This window comes from Fusarium falciforme, chromosome 12, assembly GCF_026873545.1.
Source record: "Fusarium falciforme chromosome 12, complete sequence".
NCBI classification, from domain to species: Eukaryota; Fungi; Ascomycota; class Sordariomycetes; order Hypocreales; family Nectriaceae; genus Fusarium; species Fusarium falciforme.
The window spans coordinates 1,479,629-1,495,729 of record NC_070555.1 but is presented as its reverse complement, the minus strand read 5'-3'; the positions used below and the strand labels follow the sequence as shown (position 1 = coordinate 1,495,729).

The window sequence follows — 16,101 nt, the reverse complement described above, 5'->3', positions numbered from 1 at the left end:
GGGAAATAATGGATGGATGTGGAAGTGAACAAATTGCCTGATCGCAGCCGCGCAAGCAAGCGAATCCTTCAAGCATCCTCCCCTCCCAAGCGAGGTACGGAAAAGCAGAGCGACAATGAGTGTAGGTCGGGAATAAACGCATTTGTGAAATGGCCAGGGGGTACCCTGTCGAGTCGAAATATTGGCAATCTTGTGGGACATCCCTGCGCGAATCCATCTCATCACACGTTTCCCAGCATAATTGCAATACATGACAAAGGAAATAAAAGACATAAAATGACATAAATCATGGAACAATCCTTGTACGGGGATGCTGAAAAATTCCACACCGTACACGTGCAGGCGAGCTACTCAATACCTGTCTCATCAGTTGGCTACAGTACCTTCACCCACAAGACTCCCAAGGCAAATTAGCGACGGGTGTGGCCAGTGCGCTTGGCAGCCTCAGACAAGACAACCGAGAGTCTGGTCAGGGTGGCAGGATCCATGTCATTGAACACCTCCCAGAGGTTGTTGGTGTCCTCTTCCTCTTGGGCCTCGCTCTCCGACTCGGGAGCGGGCCTGCGTTTGGCACGGCGCCTCGCTGCGACCGGTTAGTTGATTGCACGCGGCAGCTAACGATAGGCACCAATTGTAAACACTCACCACTGACGCCGCCGCCCAGGGAGCATTGCCCTCCCGAGCGGTTCCAATCACAGTTGGCGCAGTTGGGGACAATGTCGGGGCAGACGACGCAGCCGATCAGGGCTCCTTTGGAGTCCTTGCACTTGGCGCATTGGTCTTCCTCGTCCAGCTCGTCGCCGTACAGGTGCCTGATCATGGCATCGCAGTTCTGGCTGTTTCTCAGATTGATGTTGTAGGGAATCGGCTTGAGTGACCGGCTGTCGACCTTGGTGCGCAGCTCCAGCCGGCGGACAGGCTTCAGAGCGTGTTAGTGAGAGGCCCACCATCAACGATATGCAGTGAGAACTTACGCGACCCTCGCTGAGAAGCTTGATGACCTTGCTCGAGCAGCCATTGATGGCATGCATGAGCACCCAGACCGTCAGGTCCGGGTTAGCGGTCGGCAGAGGCGAATTGTAGTCAAAGGAGCTGGTCTCCACGCCAAAAACAGTGGCAGGCACATAACGAGCCCTGGCAGAGGGGTAGCCAGGGATCTCCTCAGCGCTGCCACGGGGGAAGGGCTTGGGGTGCTCAGGCAGGGAAGACATGCTTGTAGCCGGGGTTTGCGTATTGCGCAGTACGGTCCCGTACGAATGTATACTTTTGTGGGATCGGCCCGTAATGGGTCGTAGTGCTCCGTAGTGTTGCGTGATTGGATGCGGCAGATCCACACCGACGAGATCTAGGCCAAAAAAGGCAACAAGGGTATGAATACGACCGCAAAGGTCGAGATAAAGGCAATGAAGATGTGAATGAATACCAAAACAATTGTTTTGGCCTGTTTAATCGAGTTTGAATTGTTTGTCGCGAGCGGGGTAAAGGTCCAAGTGAGGGAAAAAAATTGCCACGTAGTGGCCTGGTTAACCCTACGCCAACGAACACCGGCAGCGCACGTGACAGTAATCATGTGAAATGTACCCAAACGGAGCTGAACTAGCCAATAAGGGGGGATAATGTCACTAACGGGGTCGTGAGTCTTGGCCAGGCAGTTGTTGGTGACGGCTTCAACTTGTGATACGTGAGATGCATGTTATATAGGTTGATGAGGTTAATTGACGTTGCAGGACGAGTGGAACGTGAATTTCTCTAGTTGTTGACTATAACTTAGCGCAATTGTCCGTCGTTCTACATAATGCTCCCTTCATCCACTGGTTATGTGACCATTCTACACCGGTTGGCTGCTTGCTGCTGCTGAGTATCTCCAATAAAGACCTAGGCAAGTAAAAAGATATTGGCAAAGGTTCAGAGCTGCTTTATAATCTTTTGCAGTTCTCTGCTTCCAGATTGCGGCAAACAATGCCCTTAACAGATCGACCCTGGTGCATCAAATGCAAGTTCAGGGTAGGGGTGATACGCATTCCCCGCTCCTTGGTGCTGACTAACCTCACAGACATGTTGCCCGGGCACGCGTCGGGGCTTGTCTTTAGACACGATCAGCCAAAACACCATAATAATTATCGTGTCGAATCTGTCGATGCGCTCTTTGCGCCGAGGCTTTAATCAAGCTAAATGCCAATAGTCGCATGTAGGCTCACAAGAACCGCGCCATCCGTCGCTCACATGACCCGTCATATCTCACTAAAAGCTGTTCCATCTATCGGCAGTTCTCCTGACACTTATCCCCCACGTCCCCTAAGATGAACCAAGACCTTTCCAAGTACACTACCACCTTTCGCGCATCGCAACCTCACCGCATCAAGCGCAACCGGCAAACAGTCTCATGCTGTAGCTGCCGATCACGGAAACTAAAGTGTGACAGAGAGCAGCCTTGCGGGGCTTGCCGGAAACGAGGTGAGGAGAACGCGTGCCGATTTGGACCAGCCCCGAAACGTGTCTCTTCATCTGCCGGAAAAGATAAGCTCCGGAAGGAATTGAGGCATATGAAGCTTATTCTCGAAGCCTTGGCTGAAAAGTCAGGAACGGGAAGTGATGTCTCGCACAGCCAACTGGCCGAGAGCATCAACCGCATGCAGAAGGCTCTCGATGCGGACGAAACCACTGTACCTGCAGAACCCGCAAGCGCACATCATGAAATTGATGTGGTATTTGGATCAATGTCGCCTACAACTCTCCCTGAGATCCACAGGGCGTTGCCGAGTCGACAAGCCACGGACAGCATGATAGCTGCGTATTTCAACGCACGATATTTGACTGCTCCGTTTATCCATGCTCACCAGTTCAGGAGGCAGTATGACCTGTTCTGGAACTCTCCAGAGCCTGTGGATTTCCTCTGGGTCAGCATATTGTTTTCCGTCTTGACAGTCGGAGCTGTTGTGACGAATGCAAAGGGGACCAGCCCCATACCGGTTGACCCATTGACATATCTGAACATGGCGGCGAGGTGTCTTTTGGCAGGTCAATACCTCGAGGCTGAAGAATTTTCGATCGAGGCCCTAACTATGTATTGCCACTCGAGATTTACTCTACGGGGAAGCCAGGATGTTGCTCTACACTCTTTATGTGGCTTGACTGTTCGGTTGGCTCAACTACGAGGTTATCATCGCGTCCCGCCTGATCCCTCGCTTGCACTCACCCCGTTTCAAGCCGAGATGAGAAGACGTGTGTGGTTTATCATTCAGTTTTACGACGTTCTCTGCGCTTTTGGGCGAGGATTGCCGTCTCTTATACACGAGGATAACTGTCATACTGGTCATCCAACAAATGTCACTGATGATGACTTTGATGAAGACAGCGCCTTTTTATCCCCTCGGCCGTTGACGGACTCTCAGAGCATGGCCGCATGTGTTTACCAATCCATGTTGCTCCCAATCCTACGCCGAATCATCCGTCATGCCCTTGGGCTTAAAGCTTGCACTTACCCGGATGCCATACTCTTGGGCCAAGAGCTGGAAACGTGGTACCTTTCGATACCACCCTACCTACGTGCACGCTCGATTCGGAGCACCGCCTTTACTGACCAGAGTCACACGGTCATGGATAGGATCATGCTGGAGCTTCTGTACTCGATGGGTAACAGCATACTCTATCGGCCGTTTCTCGATCTCACCAAGCCCCAAGACCAACTGTCTCAGGTGTCGCTGGCTATCTGCCGAAGGATGGCAATGAGGGGTGTGAGGGCATATATCGAAGTAGATCGAGAGCTGCAAAGAGGAGGGCGACTGCACGAGGATCGCTACATCGCAATCAATTTGTCCAGCAGCGACTTTATGGTCTGGAAGATTCTGGCACCCCTTGAATTCGCCGACTGCCCAGATATGCCGTGAGTTGGACTCCCGCCCTTCAAGACAAGAGTTCTAATTGTTCTCCAGTATGCAAGAAAGCAGCAATGTCAAGGGCATGCTGGAGACAGCCTGTCAAATGTGGTCTGCTAGATCAGCGACCTCTATGCATGCGTCGGAAGCCTCGAGGGTTCTTCGAGTGATTTCGGGTCAGATTCAAATCGCTAAACACTGGGTGATTGAGATCCCCTACGATACCTCGACTTTTTATCGTGCGGAGGACATGAGGAATGAGGAACAAACCCAGCTGGTATCACAGTATGAGGAGAATGAGGTAGAGCCATCAGAGGCCCTGGCTCTCAGCGTCCCAGAGGCTCCATCATTCGACGCGTTGTTAACTGACATCGACTGGGTCTGTTAAAGTCTTGCATCATTTGCGCCTATGCTGACAACGAGTAGGGTTCTATCGATAATTGTCTCCTCTACGATATGTCAAATGAAACGACATCAGATCATTTGTTTCCCAATTGACTTGTGCGTGCAACCGTACATGCGGCCGAGAGGATCCCTGACCTCCGGACATGTCGGATGTAAGCCTTGCCCTTTTAGGAAACGAGAAGCTCCGAAGCTCCGACAGAAGGATCACCAACCTTCCGATCTGTGATCAAGGACGTATTAATGGAGGAAAATGCGCCATGACTGGGTAATTTGTAGGAGAGAGGTGAAATATCGCAAGTATATAAAGGGCTGAGGGTCCAGCAAACCTATGACTTGACACATCAACAAGACGCAACATCTACCTAGCACTTCAAAGCATCAACCCCTTCATCCTCACGAAAATGGCTGCTCAGGAGGCTTTCCCGGAGACAACCAAGTCCCTCATCGTCCCTGCGTTCAACGAGCCTCTCATCTTGGAGAAGTCTCTGACCCCAACCGCGACAGCCCCAGGAACCGCCTTGGTGCGTGTTCTGAGCACCTCTGTACGGCCTCACAACCGCGATGGATTTGCAGGAAAGGGCTTTCTTTCCTTCACTCTCCCCTTTGCCCCCGGAGACACTGCTGTTGCTCGAGTGCTCTCTGTGGGAGACGGTGCTGTCGCTGTGAAGCCAGGTCAACTCGTCTTCATCAATGGTTTCGTCGCCGCCAGAGATGATCCTGATGGAACTAGAGTCTTGATTGGTCTGCATGACGGCGGTGGCAAGGCGCGAGATGTTGAGGTTTTTGGATTGTACAAGGGACTCTGGAGAGATACTGCCACCATGCCGATTGAGAACTGCTTGGTCCTTAACGAGGCGATCCTGAGGGACCAGATGGGCTACTCTTACGCCGACTTGAACTACATCCAACGTCTGGCTGTTGCATATGGCGGCGTCAGCGCTGCTGATCTCCGTACTGGACAGACCGTTATTGTTGCACCTGCGACTGGTCACTTCTCCGGTGCTGTCGCCGAGATTGCCGCACAGATTGGCTGCCGAGTGATTGCACTCTCACGCTCAGCTTCTAAGCTGGAGCCCCTTACAAGTCGATACCCTCGTATCACAGCCCTTGAACTCACTGGTGATACCGAAAAAGACCTCGCGGCAATCCGAGAACTCTGCCCTGAAGGCGCGGACGCGTTCATCGACATATCGCCTCCACAAGCAACCGCATCCCCGCACCATCTCTCCGTCTCCCTTGACTCACTCCGACCCTTCGGCCGGGCTGTCTTCTTGGGTGCCATGCTCGGTGTCAGCGTCAACTACATGGGCATTATGACTCGTAACATCACCATCAAGGGTCAGTTCATGTACACGCGGGCGGAGCTAGTCTCGCTCATCAAGTTGATCGAGACTGGGGTCTTGAAACTCGGTAAGGACGCTGGACATGAGACTGTGGGCGGGGGCTTTGCGCTCGAGGATTGGGAGCAGGCGCTTGTTGTAGCGGAGGGGGCTACGGCATGGGGTCAGCAGGTCGTGTTCACTCCCTGAAGGAAGGGTGATGGACTCTAGGATCACTACTGTGTAGTGAGTCTGTCTGGATCGAGTGACATCTAGAGTCGAGATAATATACGGCCCATATCAATTGTCTCCCACGCTTCCAACCAATCTAAGAGACTTGATGCTAAAGCGGAATGCTTTCTGTAACGGTTCGAGGCTGTGCAGTCAAGTGAACGCTCTAGTTGGATTCTCCAAGCTCCCCTTGTGACCTTCAGTCTTGGCAATAGCATGTGAGTCGTAGAGTCGGGCACCTTCGCCTTATGTATTGACCATGTGAGATATCTGCTCTTGATGGATGTAACATGAGCCTTGGCGCTATCTTACAAAAGGCACGAACAAAATTTGCCGGCATTGAATGGGATGTTTGCCGAGAAAATACCAATACCGACTGCCGGCTTTCCATGTAGCTGCAATCTTGGTAAGACTGATTAGCCCTTTTTGGTGTCTTTTAAAGGCTCCCTTTGAAGGATTCGCTCAATGACTATCAAGGGCGACATGCCCCTGGCGGATAATTCGACGATGTACGCCATTGCATGGGTTTTGGGGCAGTTACTGACACCAAAAACATCCCGACTTAACCCAAATCACAAAATCTGTCTTGACCTATCGAGAAGAACGAGTAATGGCACGAGGTTCGAGAGGGAGGCAGGTCTTGGCATGCAGGTACGATGTCACCAAGCGGGAGAAGCCGCGCGATCCAGTGCTCCCTTTTTCTCATTTTGGTATTCCGTTGTTTAACAAGTAGGTACCAGGTCTTGGAAATCTGGAATGCGATCAGTCATGGACCGTAAAGTGATGGATTGGACCTTTCGAAACCGGGGGATGCGCCCGCTCCGCCTGTTAGGTGAGACATTCGAGCTCCAGGGACGCATCCTCCGCCATTTGCCGGTCGAAGATGCCATTTGTGGAATGTTTTGTAATATCCAACTCTTTTAGATCATAGACACGGGCCTCACACTCGACGCAGCGAATATTCGTTTCTGCCCCTGAAGTCTTGGTAGAAAACTTCTGAGTCCCGCAGGTGCCTTTCGGGTACTGTAACGAGTAGACCAGGCAACTCTCCACCTTGGACACGGGTCTGCCCGAGCCTCGATCATGAAGTCGACCGGCATTTTGACCCTCTGGGCGACCCTTGTTCACCAGTGCCTGGGCTTCAGCGTAACGGGGAGTGGTGATGCCAACACGTTGGCTGCTGCCCTCTTTTCGGGTCCGGGCATCACGATCCTCCAGGCCTCGTTCAGTGGAGCTACAATTAGCTCCGGAACCTTCACGGATGGGCCTTTTGGAATCGGCAGCGGCGCGATATTGACGTCGGGAGCGGCGGTGGGCGCCCTCCCTAACGGAGACCACTACGTCAATAACGGAGCACCAGGATCGAACACATACTGCGGTGCCAACACCTTCAACGCGGCCATCTTGTCTGTGGATATTCTCGTTGGTGTTGGCTATAATGGAATCGATTTCGAATATATCCTCGCTTCGGAAGAAGAGGGAGCGTGGGTGAACCCGGCCTAGCGTCCTAGGAGTTCTTGCTAACGATCTATGATACAGATCTTCCGACCCAATTGGTATCTTCGTTGACGGTATGCAATACGCTCTAGATGAGGACGGCAACCGAATCACAGCAACGTCTCCATGGCTGGCTCAGGGCCGCGTCATTGCGCCTCCGAACAGTGTCACCTCGTACCCCGGCTCATCGCCGCCATTCTTGCGATCAGTTCTAGGAAGTGGAGCGCACACAGTTATCATAGCCATCTGCGACTCGAACGATTCGGAATGGGACTCTGGCCTCTTGATTAAAGCTGGAGGCTGTACCGACTGCGATACTGACTTCCGCCTCGCCTACGTCACCACCACCGTCACAACCACAATGATAGGTACATCGACCCAGACGGCGTCTGGGACTGTGTCGGGGACCATCTTTGTCTCTGTTATGGCAGAAACAACGACGACTACTGCTGAAGAGACAACCACCACCACAGCAGCTGAGACCACTACTACGGCTGCTGAGACAACAACTGCGGAAACGACTACTACCACTGAGATGACGACGACGACGATGGAAACGACAACAACCACTGCCGAAACCACAACGGAAACCACCACAGCGGAGACGATGACCACTGCCGAGACAACTACAACTGAAGAAACGACGACTACGGCTGAGACTACCACTGAGACCACAACATCGGAGGAGCCAACAACCACCACGATCGAGGTAACAACTACGACTGAAGAGTCTACGACCACGACTGAAGAAAGCTCAACAACTCTCGAGACAACTACCGAGATGACTACCTCAGTTGGCACCACTACGGAGACCTCCACCGAGCTGACCACAACGGAGATGACTACAGAATTGCCAACTACGAGTGATGAGATTACAAGCAATGAGACTACGAGCACAGAGGATTCGACTACTGAGACTACTACAGCTCAGTCGACAGAAACAACAACAGGTTTGACTACCCGGCCTACCACAAGCACTGAACTCCCTACCACACTTACAAGCACTGAATCATCAACCATGACCATTCAATCATCTAACCCCCTTCAATCGTCTGAAATCTGGAGTAACCAGTCATCAGAGACCACTTCTCAAATTTCTACCACATCTATTGAACCAACGTCCATAACCCCCGACTCGTCCTCAGTTTGGAGCAGCGAGTCATCATATACAACCACTCAAGAATCAACCCTTGAAACCACCAGCACACAGACATCTTCCATTATTCTTCAACCGTCTTCAGACGAGCCATTGTCAACAGAAACCCTTTCATCCACCAACGCTGAACTCCCAACCGTGATAAGTGTAGAATCATCCACAATTGAGAGCAGCCAGCCTCTACCGACCACAAGTGCTGGGACATCTCCTCCAAGCACTGAAACATCCCCAGTCACAAGCACCCAGCTCCTGCCCACAATGAGTACTGAAACATCCACCACAGGTACTGAAGAGTCGACCACCGGAGTCATTCCACCTGAATCTTCGTCACTGGAGCCTCCTATCCCGACTCTGGAACCCACTACCTCAGACTCAATGTTCACCGTGTTACCAACCCCCGCTCCGACGTCCGAGAGCACCACCTCGACTGAGCCAATCGGCGCATCATCCACTGAGACCCCAAGTTCAGAGCCCTCAGTCTCGGAGACTGTCACCACAGTTGCTCCTCTGCCCCCTTCAGCCTCTACAGCATCGGAAACCTCTACAGAAGCTGCCGCGGCTTCCAACTTGCCATCAATCAAGGATTACAAATTCATTGGCTGTCTCGGCTCTCGACAAGGTTATCCTACCTTTGAAGAGCTGCTGACAGATCCAGAAATGACACCTGCGCGGTGCATTGAGCTGGCGGCGGGCAGAAAATACGTCGGCGTCTACTCCCGGTATGTTTGTACCAGCCTGCTCGAGAGGTAACTCTAACAATGCGCAGGTCATGCTACGTAGCGGACGAATTGACCAACACGGGCCTTGTGCAAGATGGACAGTGCGATCTTCTATGTCCCGGAGACCCTGGCCTCTTCTGCGGTGGAAATGTCGTCAACCGACGTCGTGCCGTCTCCGCAGACAGGTTGTTGACTCTCTATGGCCTCATCCAAGTCCTGGATCGTTCATCCATCGAAGTGATACCCTCGACTTCAGAACCACTCATTCCAAGTTCCTTTGCCCCTAGCTTATCTCCAACTTCTACCGTCGACATCGTTCCTAGTCTCAATCCTTCATCTATCGACATTCCTTCCAGCATCCCTCCTTCAGATGGATCTTCAGCAGACAACTTGCCCATTCCCTTCCCTACGCAGGGCTCTTCCCCTCCCAAGGGTTACACTTTCAACATCACTCAGACGGTCGAGGCCACATACGCATCTACTGTGACAACAGTCGTTTACCAAACCATTAATCCACAAGACCCCGAGTACTTGACAGTTACCGAGGTCGTCATAACTTTGGGGTACTACCCATGCGACCGCTGTGCAGTCCAACCCATCCCACCAGTGGAGATGGCGACGATTGTCCAGCCGTGTAAGGCTTGCGGCTGGCAGGGCGCGAACAGCGTCACCCTCACAATCCCCAAGGCTGCTTGTACTCCGGCCACTGGTGAAGGGGACTCATACCAACCGGGCGCATGGCGTCGTCCGATACCTCACAAGGCCGCGGATGGAGTGCATTGGGGTGCCGAGGCCAAGGCCACAGAGCCAGCAAGCCGTCCAAGGCCAGACCATGGAATACGTCCCGGAAATCAATACTCCCCACCTGCAGTGGACGATCATTATCCGGCAGAGAATGATCAGGCAAGGCCGACTCGACCTCACCAAGCGCCTAGGCCGCCCGCCCAACAGCAACCCGCCGCCACATACCAAGCACAGCCTGCCATGCCGAAGCAGCCAGGCCAAGACTTCCACTTGCCACCTCCACCGCCAATCAAAGCTGAGCCTGTGAATCCAGAGGCTCCCGCATATTCAGAGCCGACTCGGCCAGAGCACTACGAGTGGGACGACAAGGATGAAGATGACTCCCGACAGCCTCCTGCAATCAACACTCAAGCAGCTCCGAAGCCTGTGGGTGGATCAGATAATGCTAACCTTCCTGCCGAAAATCACCCTTGGGAACACCCAACTGAGCCGATAGTTGTGGTTGCGAAGGGTGCGGTGAATGGAATCAACGGGTTCATGATGGCCGTGTTGGTATTACTCGCTACCTTCTATTAGTACATCTTCCATAGTTGCTTTAATGAGTAGTTCAAATAATGGTGGCGTAAAATAAATAATTCAGGACCATCCGGAGCAAGTTCCTTTGCCAGCTGCGTTTCGTTTTTGTCGATGATCAGCACCAGCCCCTGAAATTCTCAGAGCACGGGTCCACGCCTTGTTCCCAGTGTCCAATGATCTAACAAGCATACAGTAATATGAGACCTTCTAAGGCTACTATACTTCAATATTGTAGTTTATGTGTTATTTATGCTCTTAAAACTACTCGCGAGGCGTGAAGCTCATCATCCGACAAAGAACACACCTTTTAAATGTAGTCTTTAGTATTGTCCGTAATGGCCATATCCCAATCCCAGAAGCTGGATTCCTTTTTCTATCCTTCTATGTCCTTTTCTCTCTGAGTAATACCTGTCTTTTCCTCCGTTTCTATTCTGTTATCCACCGTAGGTTATGCTTGTCCACCCGTGCCATACCCGCCATTCGCATCAGATAGAAGCCGTTCCCTCTCATGGTCCGCCTCCATCTCTGCCTTTTGATCCACAAACACTCTCCCTTTAACAGCAACGAAGATCGTCAGAGTTAGGCCGATAACCGCTCCGAGACCTCCCAGAGTGACGTTGATAGGGACAGGGTTCCCATCTAGGGGCCCGTGTGTAAGGACATCAAGCCCAGACTGGGCAAAATTGACGAGTCCAGAAAGACAAGTGATGGTTCCGTAGATGCGCCCAAACGTGGCGAACCCGAAAACTTTTGTAGCGTAATCACTAGATAGCAAGTCAGTAACCATAGGTAGGTTGATTGCGAAGGGCTCACTTACGAGATTGCAGAATAATAAAGCGGCCGGAAAATGACGAATGCAACGACAGTAGCATACCCAGCCCAGAGAAATGACAAACAGTTGAGAACCCCAATAACGATGATGAAGATGGTCAGCACTCCAAAGGTGGAGGGCACGCTCAGATTGTTGAGCAGCAGGCCGATGAAGGGAGTCGAGGCAACACCACCCAGGGGTAAAGCCACGTCAAAGAAGTCGTTGATCTGCTCTGCTCTGCTGTCTGACCCCAACATATACCTGTATTGAGCCCTGATGCTGGCAATGAAGTAGTTCATTCTGAGCATCTGGAGCACAGTCAACAACAGGATGAGAATGAACCAAGGCGACAGCATCTGACGATGAGCTGGGACACCGTGTAGGACTCCCCAAACACCACTGGTTTCGTTTCTCCCCTCTTCAATCTTGATACGCTGCTCTCGTTCCTCACTGTCTCCCGCAAGCTCTTCAATCTTTTCAAGCTTGGCCACACGTCTATCGGCACGAGCACTTCGCACTCGAGTCAATTCGGCAGTGTCGGAAATCTCTTCATCCGAAGCATGAACATCGCGAGTCCGATCTTGCGCCTGCTCGATCTTCTTCTCCAGCTCTGGCAATGTGTGGTATGCATGGGAGGGCATCCAAAGTAGTTCGGCCACCAGGATCAATACGGGAATGGCAATGTATCCAAAGAAGAACTTTTCAAGAGAGAAACTTCTACCGGAGGCCTCATAAGCCATGCGGTAGAAGAGAAAGACAGCTGCTGAAGCATCAAAAGCTCCAGTGACGAGGGCAACGATCAGGCCTGAGTTCTTGGGGAAGGCATTGGCGAGTTGGAAGCTGGATACGAAGAGAAATGTTCCCCCGACTGCAAGAAAAACATTCGCTAGGAGATAACCGTCGAACTTTGGGATGGCAAAAGAGGAGCCCATCAACAGGGCACCGGCGATCAGGAGGAGACTGGATACTATCCAGCATGTACGGCGTCCGTAACGGTCGAGGACAGAGCCGGCAAAGAGAGACGAGACGTTGGCAGAGATGGATGCGGATATAAAAAAGAGATTCAAGCGCATGTCCTGCTCGGCACAGGGGGCATCAAGACTTGGCTCATCGCCAAGGCGTGACGTGTTGACCTGGCAGAGCTCTTGATAGACGCCCTCTGCGATCAAGATTGGTTTGAGAGCAGCGAAGCCGAACACGATGCCAGATGCAAACCAGCATGCGATTACGGCGGTTGCGACTTGCACTAGGGTATTGTTAGCGATATTTCAGCCATATCAACATCGGGTTCCTGCATGTACTCACCGAATCGCTTAACATCCGAGACCTTGTAGGCTGCAATGTGAGGCTCATCCTGCGTGATGTCGACCGGAGCAAAGCTCAGCCGTCGCCATTCAGATCTGTTTGTATCGTCTCCGACCCCGGGGCTCAGAACATCGGGCGCGCCAAAAGGACCTTGAAAGCTTGGTGGTGCGGGACATTCGTAATTGGGATTGGCAGGGCCTTGGTAATCAAACCCTTCAACCTGAGTGACGTGCTGGGCAAGAGACATTGGCAGCGGACAAGGAAAAGGACGATACGAGACAATGCGACAACGAACTGCAACGATATCAATGCAGGAGAGAAAGATGAAGGGCAGTTTTTCTTGATCTGATATGTTCTCACGCGGGCTCTTGTTCCCCGACTCGCAACAAAGGTGACGTCAACGAAGCTTCATAGTCACACGGTCAAACAGGCCATAAATACCCTAGGGTTGAAGATCGCACGCCGTCAGATGACTTTGTGAATCCGGTCACAGCAGGGTATTTGTTACCATTAAAATGGGGCCTCAGGCATTTCTTTAGCGATCGGATGCAGATGGAAACTTCTTGAAACTTCGCCACTTGGCCAAGCGAGCGGGGGATGCTACCCTTGACTCGGAAAGATAACAACAGGGAACGCAACGAATTCATATCATGATAACTGACTGATAGAATTAGAAGATTCTAGTCATTGTATACAGAGTTCCTCATATTCGGAGTTTTTGGCCCGGAGGAAACTCCGGAACAAGATTCGGTCGCATTATCGTGTTACCCATGTTCACCGCCAAGAGTCGCTTCGAGGTGCAGTCTGGCGGTGTATCATCAATTCAACGTGCTTCACTCATTTTTAGGTCGCTCAATCAAAGGACCCGGCCCATTAAGGACAAAAGTGTCACAGAATAGTCGCACTCAGGCACCTTGGTTTAACTCTAGGGTACACAAGGACCTGGATCGTAAGTTGGCAAGGTGTTTGACTGCATATCGGGGAATGGATGCAGTCATTGAACCATAAATGTGCCTGCTATCTCTTGATTTGGGAGTACAACTATTGCACAGCAGGTTTGAACGCCCTGTACACGCAAATATGTCGAGAAAGCTGGTTTATTTTTGGTGTCATTTACGGGCACCAACAGGAATGCAAAGAACGGAGAGCATATCCTACTGAAAACTAGATCGGGCTATAGGTATGTGAGTACATGAGATTTTTCTGAGATTCATATGTTCATCTTTAGATATAATGGAAAAAGACAACTATTCGTTAAATAATAAATCCCCAGAAGCCGAATGAAGCAGCTCATCTGCACACAAACCTCTTATCGCGACCCCATAATCGGGCTGCACTGATTGGCTCGGAAATGGCTTGGAATGTGAGGCGAACGAGATGATAACACGTGGGGTCAAGGGTTTTTTGACTGGACGGTTCATCTCATCTTGCATCTTGATCTCCACTCGGCATGCAGGGAGGCAACTTTGCCGGCAATGGCTTCACGGATTTGAAGCCTTTGAAGGATGGTTGAAGCTGTGAAGAGCGTGTGTTTGGCGGATTGTATCGAGTCTCGTATATATATTTCCGTTTCAAGATACCCAGCAGCCGCAAGGTCCCTTGTCGAAGAACAAGTAGTGGCTGTTTTGTGGCTTTGAAGCCGCACTAACGGACATTCTAACCACAAAGAAATCTGACGTCAAGAACCACAGTTAGGCGAAGATCTTGAGATAACAAAGCAGCCACAGAAAGCCATTGACTTTTTCTGCTCAGAAAGAAGTATGGTAATGAGCATAGGCATCTTCAAATGAATCAAGCTGCTATGATCTACGTCTCCAAGTTCCATCAGCAAACTCCAACTCAAAGGTTGATAGCCTGACTAGACATGACTAGCTTTGTTGAGCAACCTTATCACAGCAACACCCTTGACGTACCACAGATCCTCAGCCTCTGAATCACTCCGTCTTGTTTCTGCCGCAGCGATAGGCTTAAGCCACAATCGGTTACGGCGACACAAGTTTGCCTTCACCCAACTAACCGAATTGGACCCAGCCCCCGGCGGTCCAGACCTTCGTTTCTGAGGCTAACCAGCGTTGAGCAAGACCCTCGAATTTCTTCTCTTCTTTTTCCCCGTCTTTTTCATTTTCCCATATTTTGTGCTCCCAGATCCAAAATCCGCGCCAATGAAGGTCCAACAGATCCTAGCCCCCAAGACAGCTCCGAGGAGCAAGCTCAGACCCTCGAATACCTTTGACTCGGCCTTTTACATCCACCCTCACCTTGCTCCGGATCAGGATCCCTGCAAGGGCCGACTGCTCCGTGCTTCAGCCGCCGTCCGGGAGGGCACGGTTCTCCTCATTGACACACCCTATGCTATCGTGCCTTCAGTGAATTCCGACAAGGAAGACCTCATTTGCAGCAATCTCTCGTGCTCGCGACGTGTGCCCCGGGACGGACATGGTGTCCGGTGTCACCGGAATTGCTTCCAGGATGTTGTGTGGTGCAATACTGCCTGTCGAGCTGCCGACCACGTTCGACATGGCTTCGAGTGCCTGTGGCTGAAGGAGAAGGGACAACTCATCCGTGACCGGGAGGGCCAGTACAATTTCGTCACCATCTGGCACGTTGTGCGTCTACTTGCTACGTGGAACATGGAACTGAAGAGTGGTGCTTCAATATCCCGCCATCGATATCCCAGGGACGACCAATTCAGCCGTGGCTGGAAAGCTGTCGAGATGTGCTGTTCATACCTCGACTCGTGGCCAGAGTCGCAAATCAACCACTGGAAGAGACTGGCCGAGGAGTATCTAAGTGATGCATCAGTGCTGCCGTGTGTCCTGAGTCCTGATGAGATGCTGTCGCTCATTTGCAAGGAGGAAACCAACACCTTTGGACTCTACCCAAAGGTGACAGGCCCTCTGTACATGATTGATCGTCCTACTGCGAGAGGAGATTCGTATGGGTTGAGCTTGTACCCTCGGGCTGCAATGTTCAACCATTCTTGCCTACCTAATGTGAGTTTCTTTGATACTGTGTGCTACCAAGGCCTAACGATATTGCAGGTCACACACAAGCCTGATGCCCAAGGACGAATGGTCTATACCGCAGCCCGTGATATTGCCAAGAGTGAAGAGTGTATGATCACCTACTTTGACCTCACGGTGCATGAGGACGTTGCAAGTCGACAGAAGCATGTGCAAGAGCAGTTCCAGTTCAAATGTTCCTGTGAGAGGTGTTTAAGTGAAGAGGCGGAGGAAAATATGGAAAACATGGACTGTTTACCTTTTGGATTCTGAACTAGAAAAGCAGGAGGATGGGATATCACTATGTCGGTTACCAAAGGTATGGAAGGTTAGGGTGCATAGGGATTTGTCAGAGTAGCGAGGTCGTCACCAAATGAAGTATTCTGCACGCATTCTAAATACACCTAGACCCTAAGGGGCTGACGCAATTTCAATGATAAGGGCCGTGTAAACCTGACCTG

General features: G+C 51.5%; 5 protein-coding genes and 1 pseudogene across 6 annotated transcripts, besides 1 other annotated feature; 4 read left to right on the top strand and 2 right to left on the bottom strand.

Annotated features, from left to right (window-relative positions):
* Window positions 1–410: 410 nt before the first annotated feature.
* NCS54_01425400 (uncharacterized protein) lies at window positions 411–1,211 on the bottom strand (the record flags this gene model as incomplete). The annotated part of the gene is made up of 3 exons (XM_053159410.1): window positions 411–583; window positions 646–919; window positions 975–1,211. 3 exons carry the CDS (start codon window positions 1,209–1,211, stop codon window positions 411–413), a joined length of 684 nt encoding a protein of 227 aa, XP_053015385.1.
* Window positions 1,212–2,300: 1,089 nt separating this feature from the next.
* On the top strand, window positions 2,301–4,373 carry NCS54_01425300 (Zn(2)-C6 fungal-type domain-containing protein; the record flags this gene model as incomplete). The annotated part of the gene is made up of 3 exons (XM_053159409.1): window positions 2,301–3,883; window positions 3,933–4,254; window positions 4,302–4,373. 3 exons carry the CDS (start codon window positions 2,301–2,303, stop codon window positions 4,371–4,373), a joined length of 1,977 nt encoding a protein of 658 aa, XP_053015384.1.
* Window positions 4,374–4,681: 308 nt separating this feature from the next.
* Window positions 4,682–5,809, top strand: NCS54_01425200 (ADH-zinc-N domain-containing protein; the record flags this gene model as incomplete). The annotated part of the gene is made up of 1 exon (XM_053159408.1): window positions 4,682–5,809. The coding sequence occupies one exon, from the start codon at window positions 4,682–4,684 to the stop codon at window positions 5,807–5,809; it is 1,128 nt and encodes a 375-aa protein (XP_053015383.1).
* Window positions 5,810–6,868: 1,059 nt separating this feature from the next.
* Window positions 6,869–10,522, top strand: NCS54_01425100 (annotated as a pseudogene). The gene is made up of 3 exons: window positions 6,869–7,314; window positions 7,370–9,202; window positions 9,250–10,522.
* Window positions 6,869–10,522: a sequence feature.
* A 448-nt stretch (window positions 10,523–10,970) lies between these two features.
* NCS54_01425000 (Hypothetical protein) lies at window positions 10,971–12,885 on the bottom strand (the record flags this gene model as incomplete). Its single annotated transcript, XM_053159407.1, has 3 exons — window positions 10,971–11,286; window positions 11,340–12,579; window positions 12,639–12,885. 3 exons carry the CDS (start codon window positions 12,883–12,885, stop codon window positions 10,971–10,973), a joined length of 1,803 nt encoding a protein of 600 aa, XP_053015382.1.
* A 1,882-nt stretch (window positions 12,886–14,767) lies between these two features.
* Window positions 14,768–15,913, top strand: NCS54_01424900 (Hypothetical protein; the record flags this gene model as incomplete). The annotated part of the gene is made up of 2 exons (XM_053159406.1): window positions 14,768–15,631; window positions 15,680–15,913. Exons 1-2 carry the CDS (start codon window positions 14,801–14,803, stop codon window positions 15,911–15,913), a joined length of 1,065 nt encoding a protein of 354 aa, XP_053015381.1. The 5' UTR covers window positions 14,768–14,800.
* Between the last annotated feature and the right edge of the window lie 188 nt (window positions 15,914–16,101).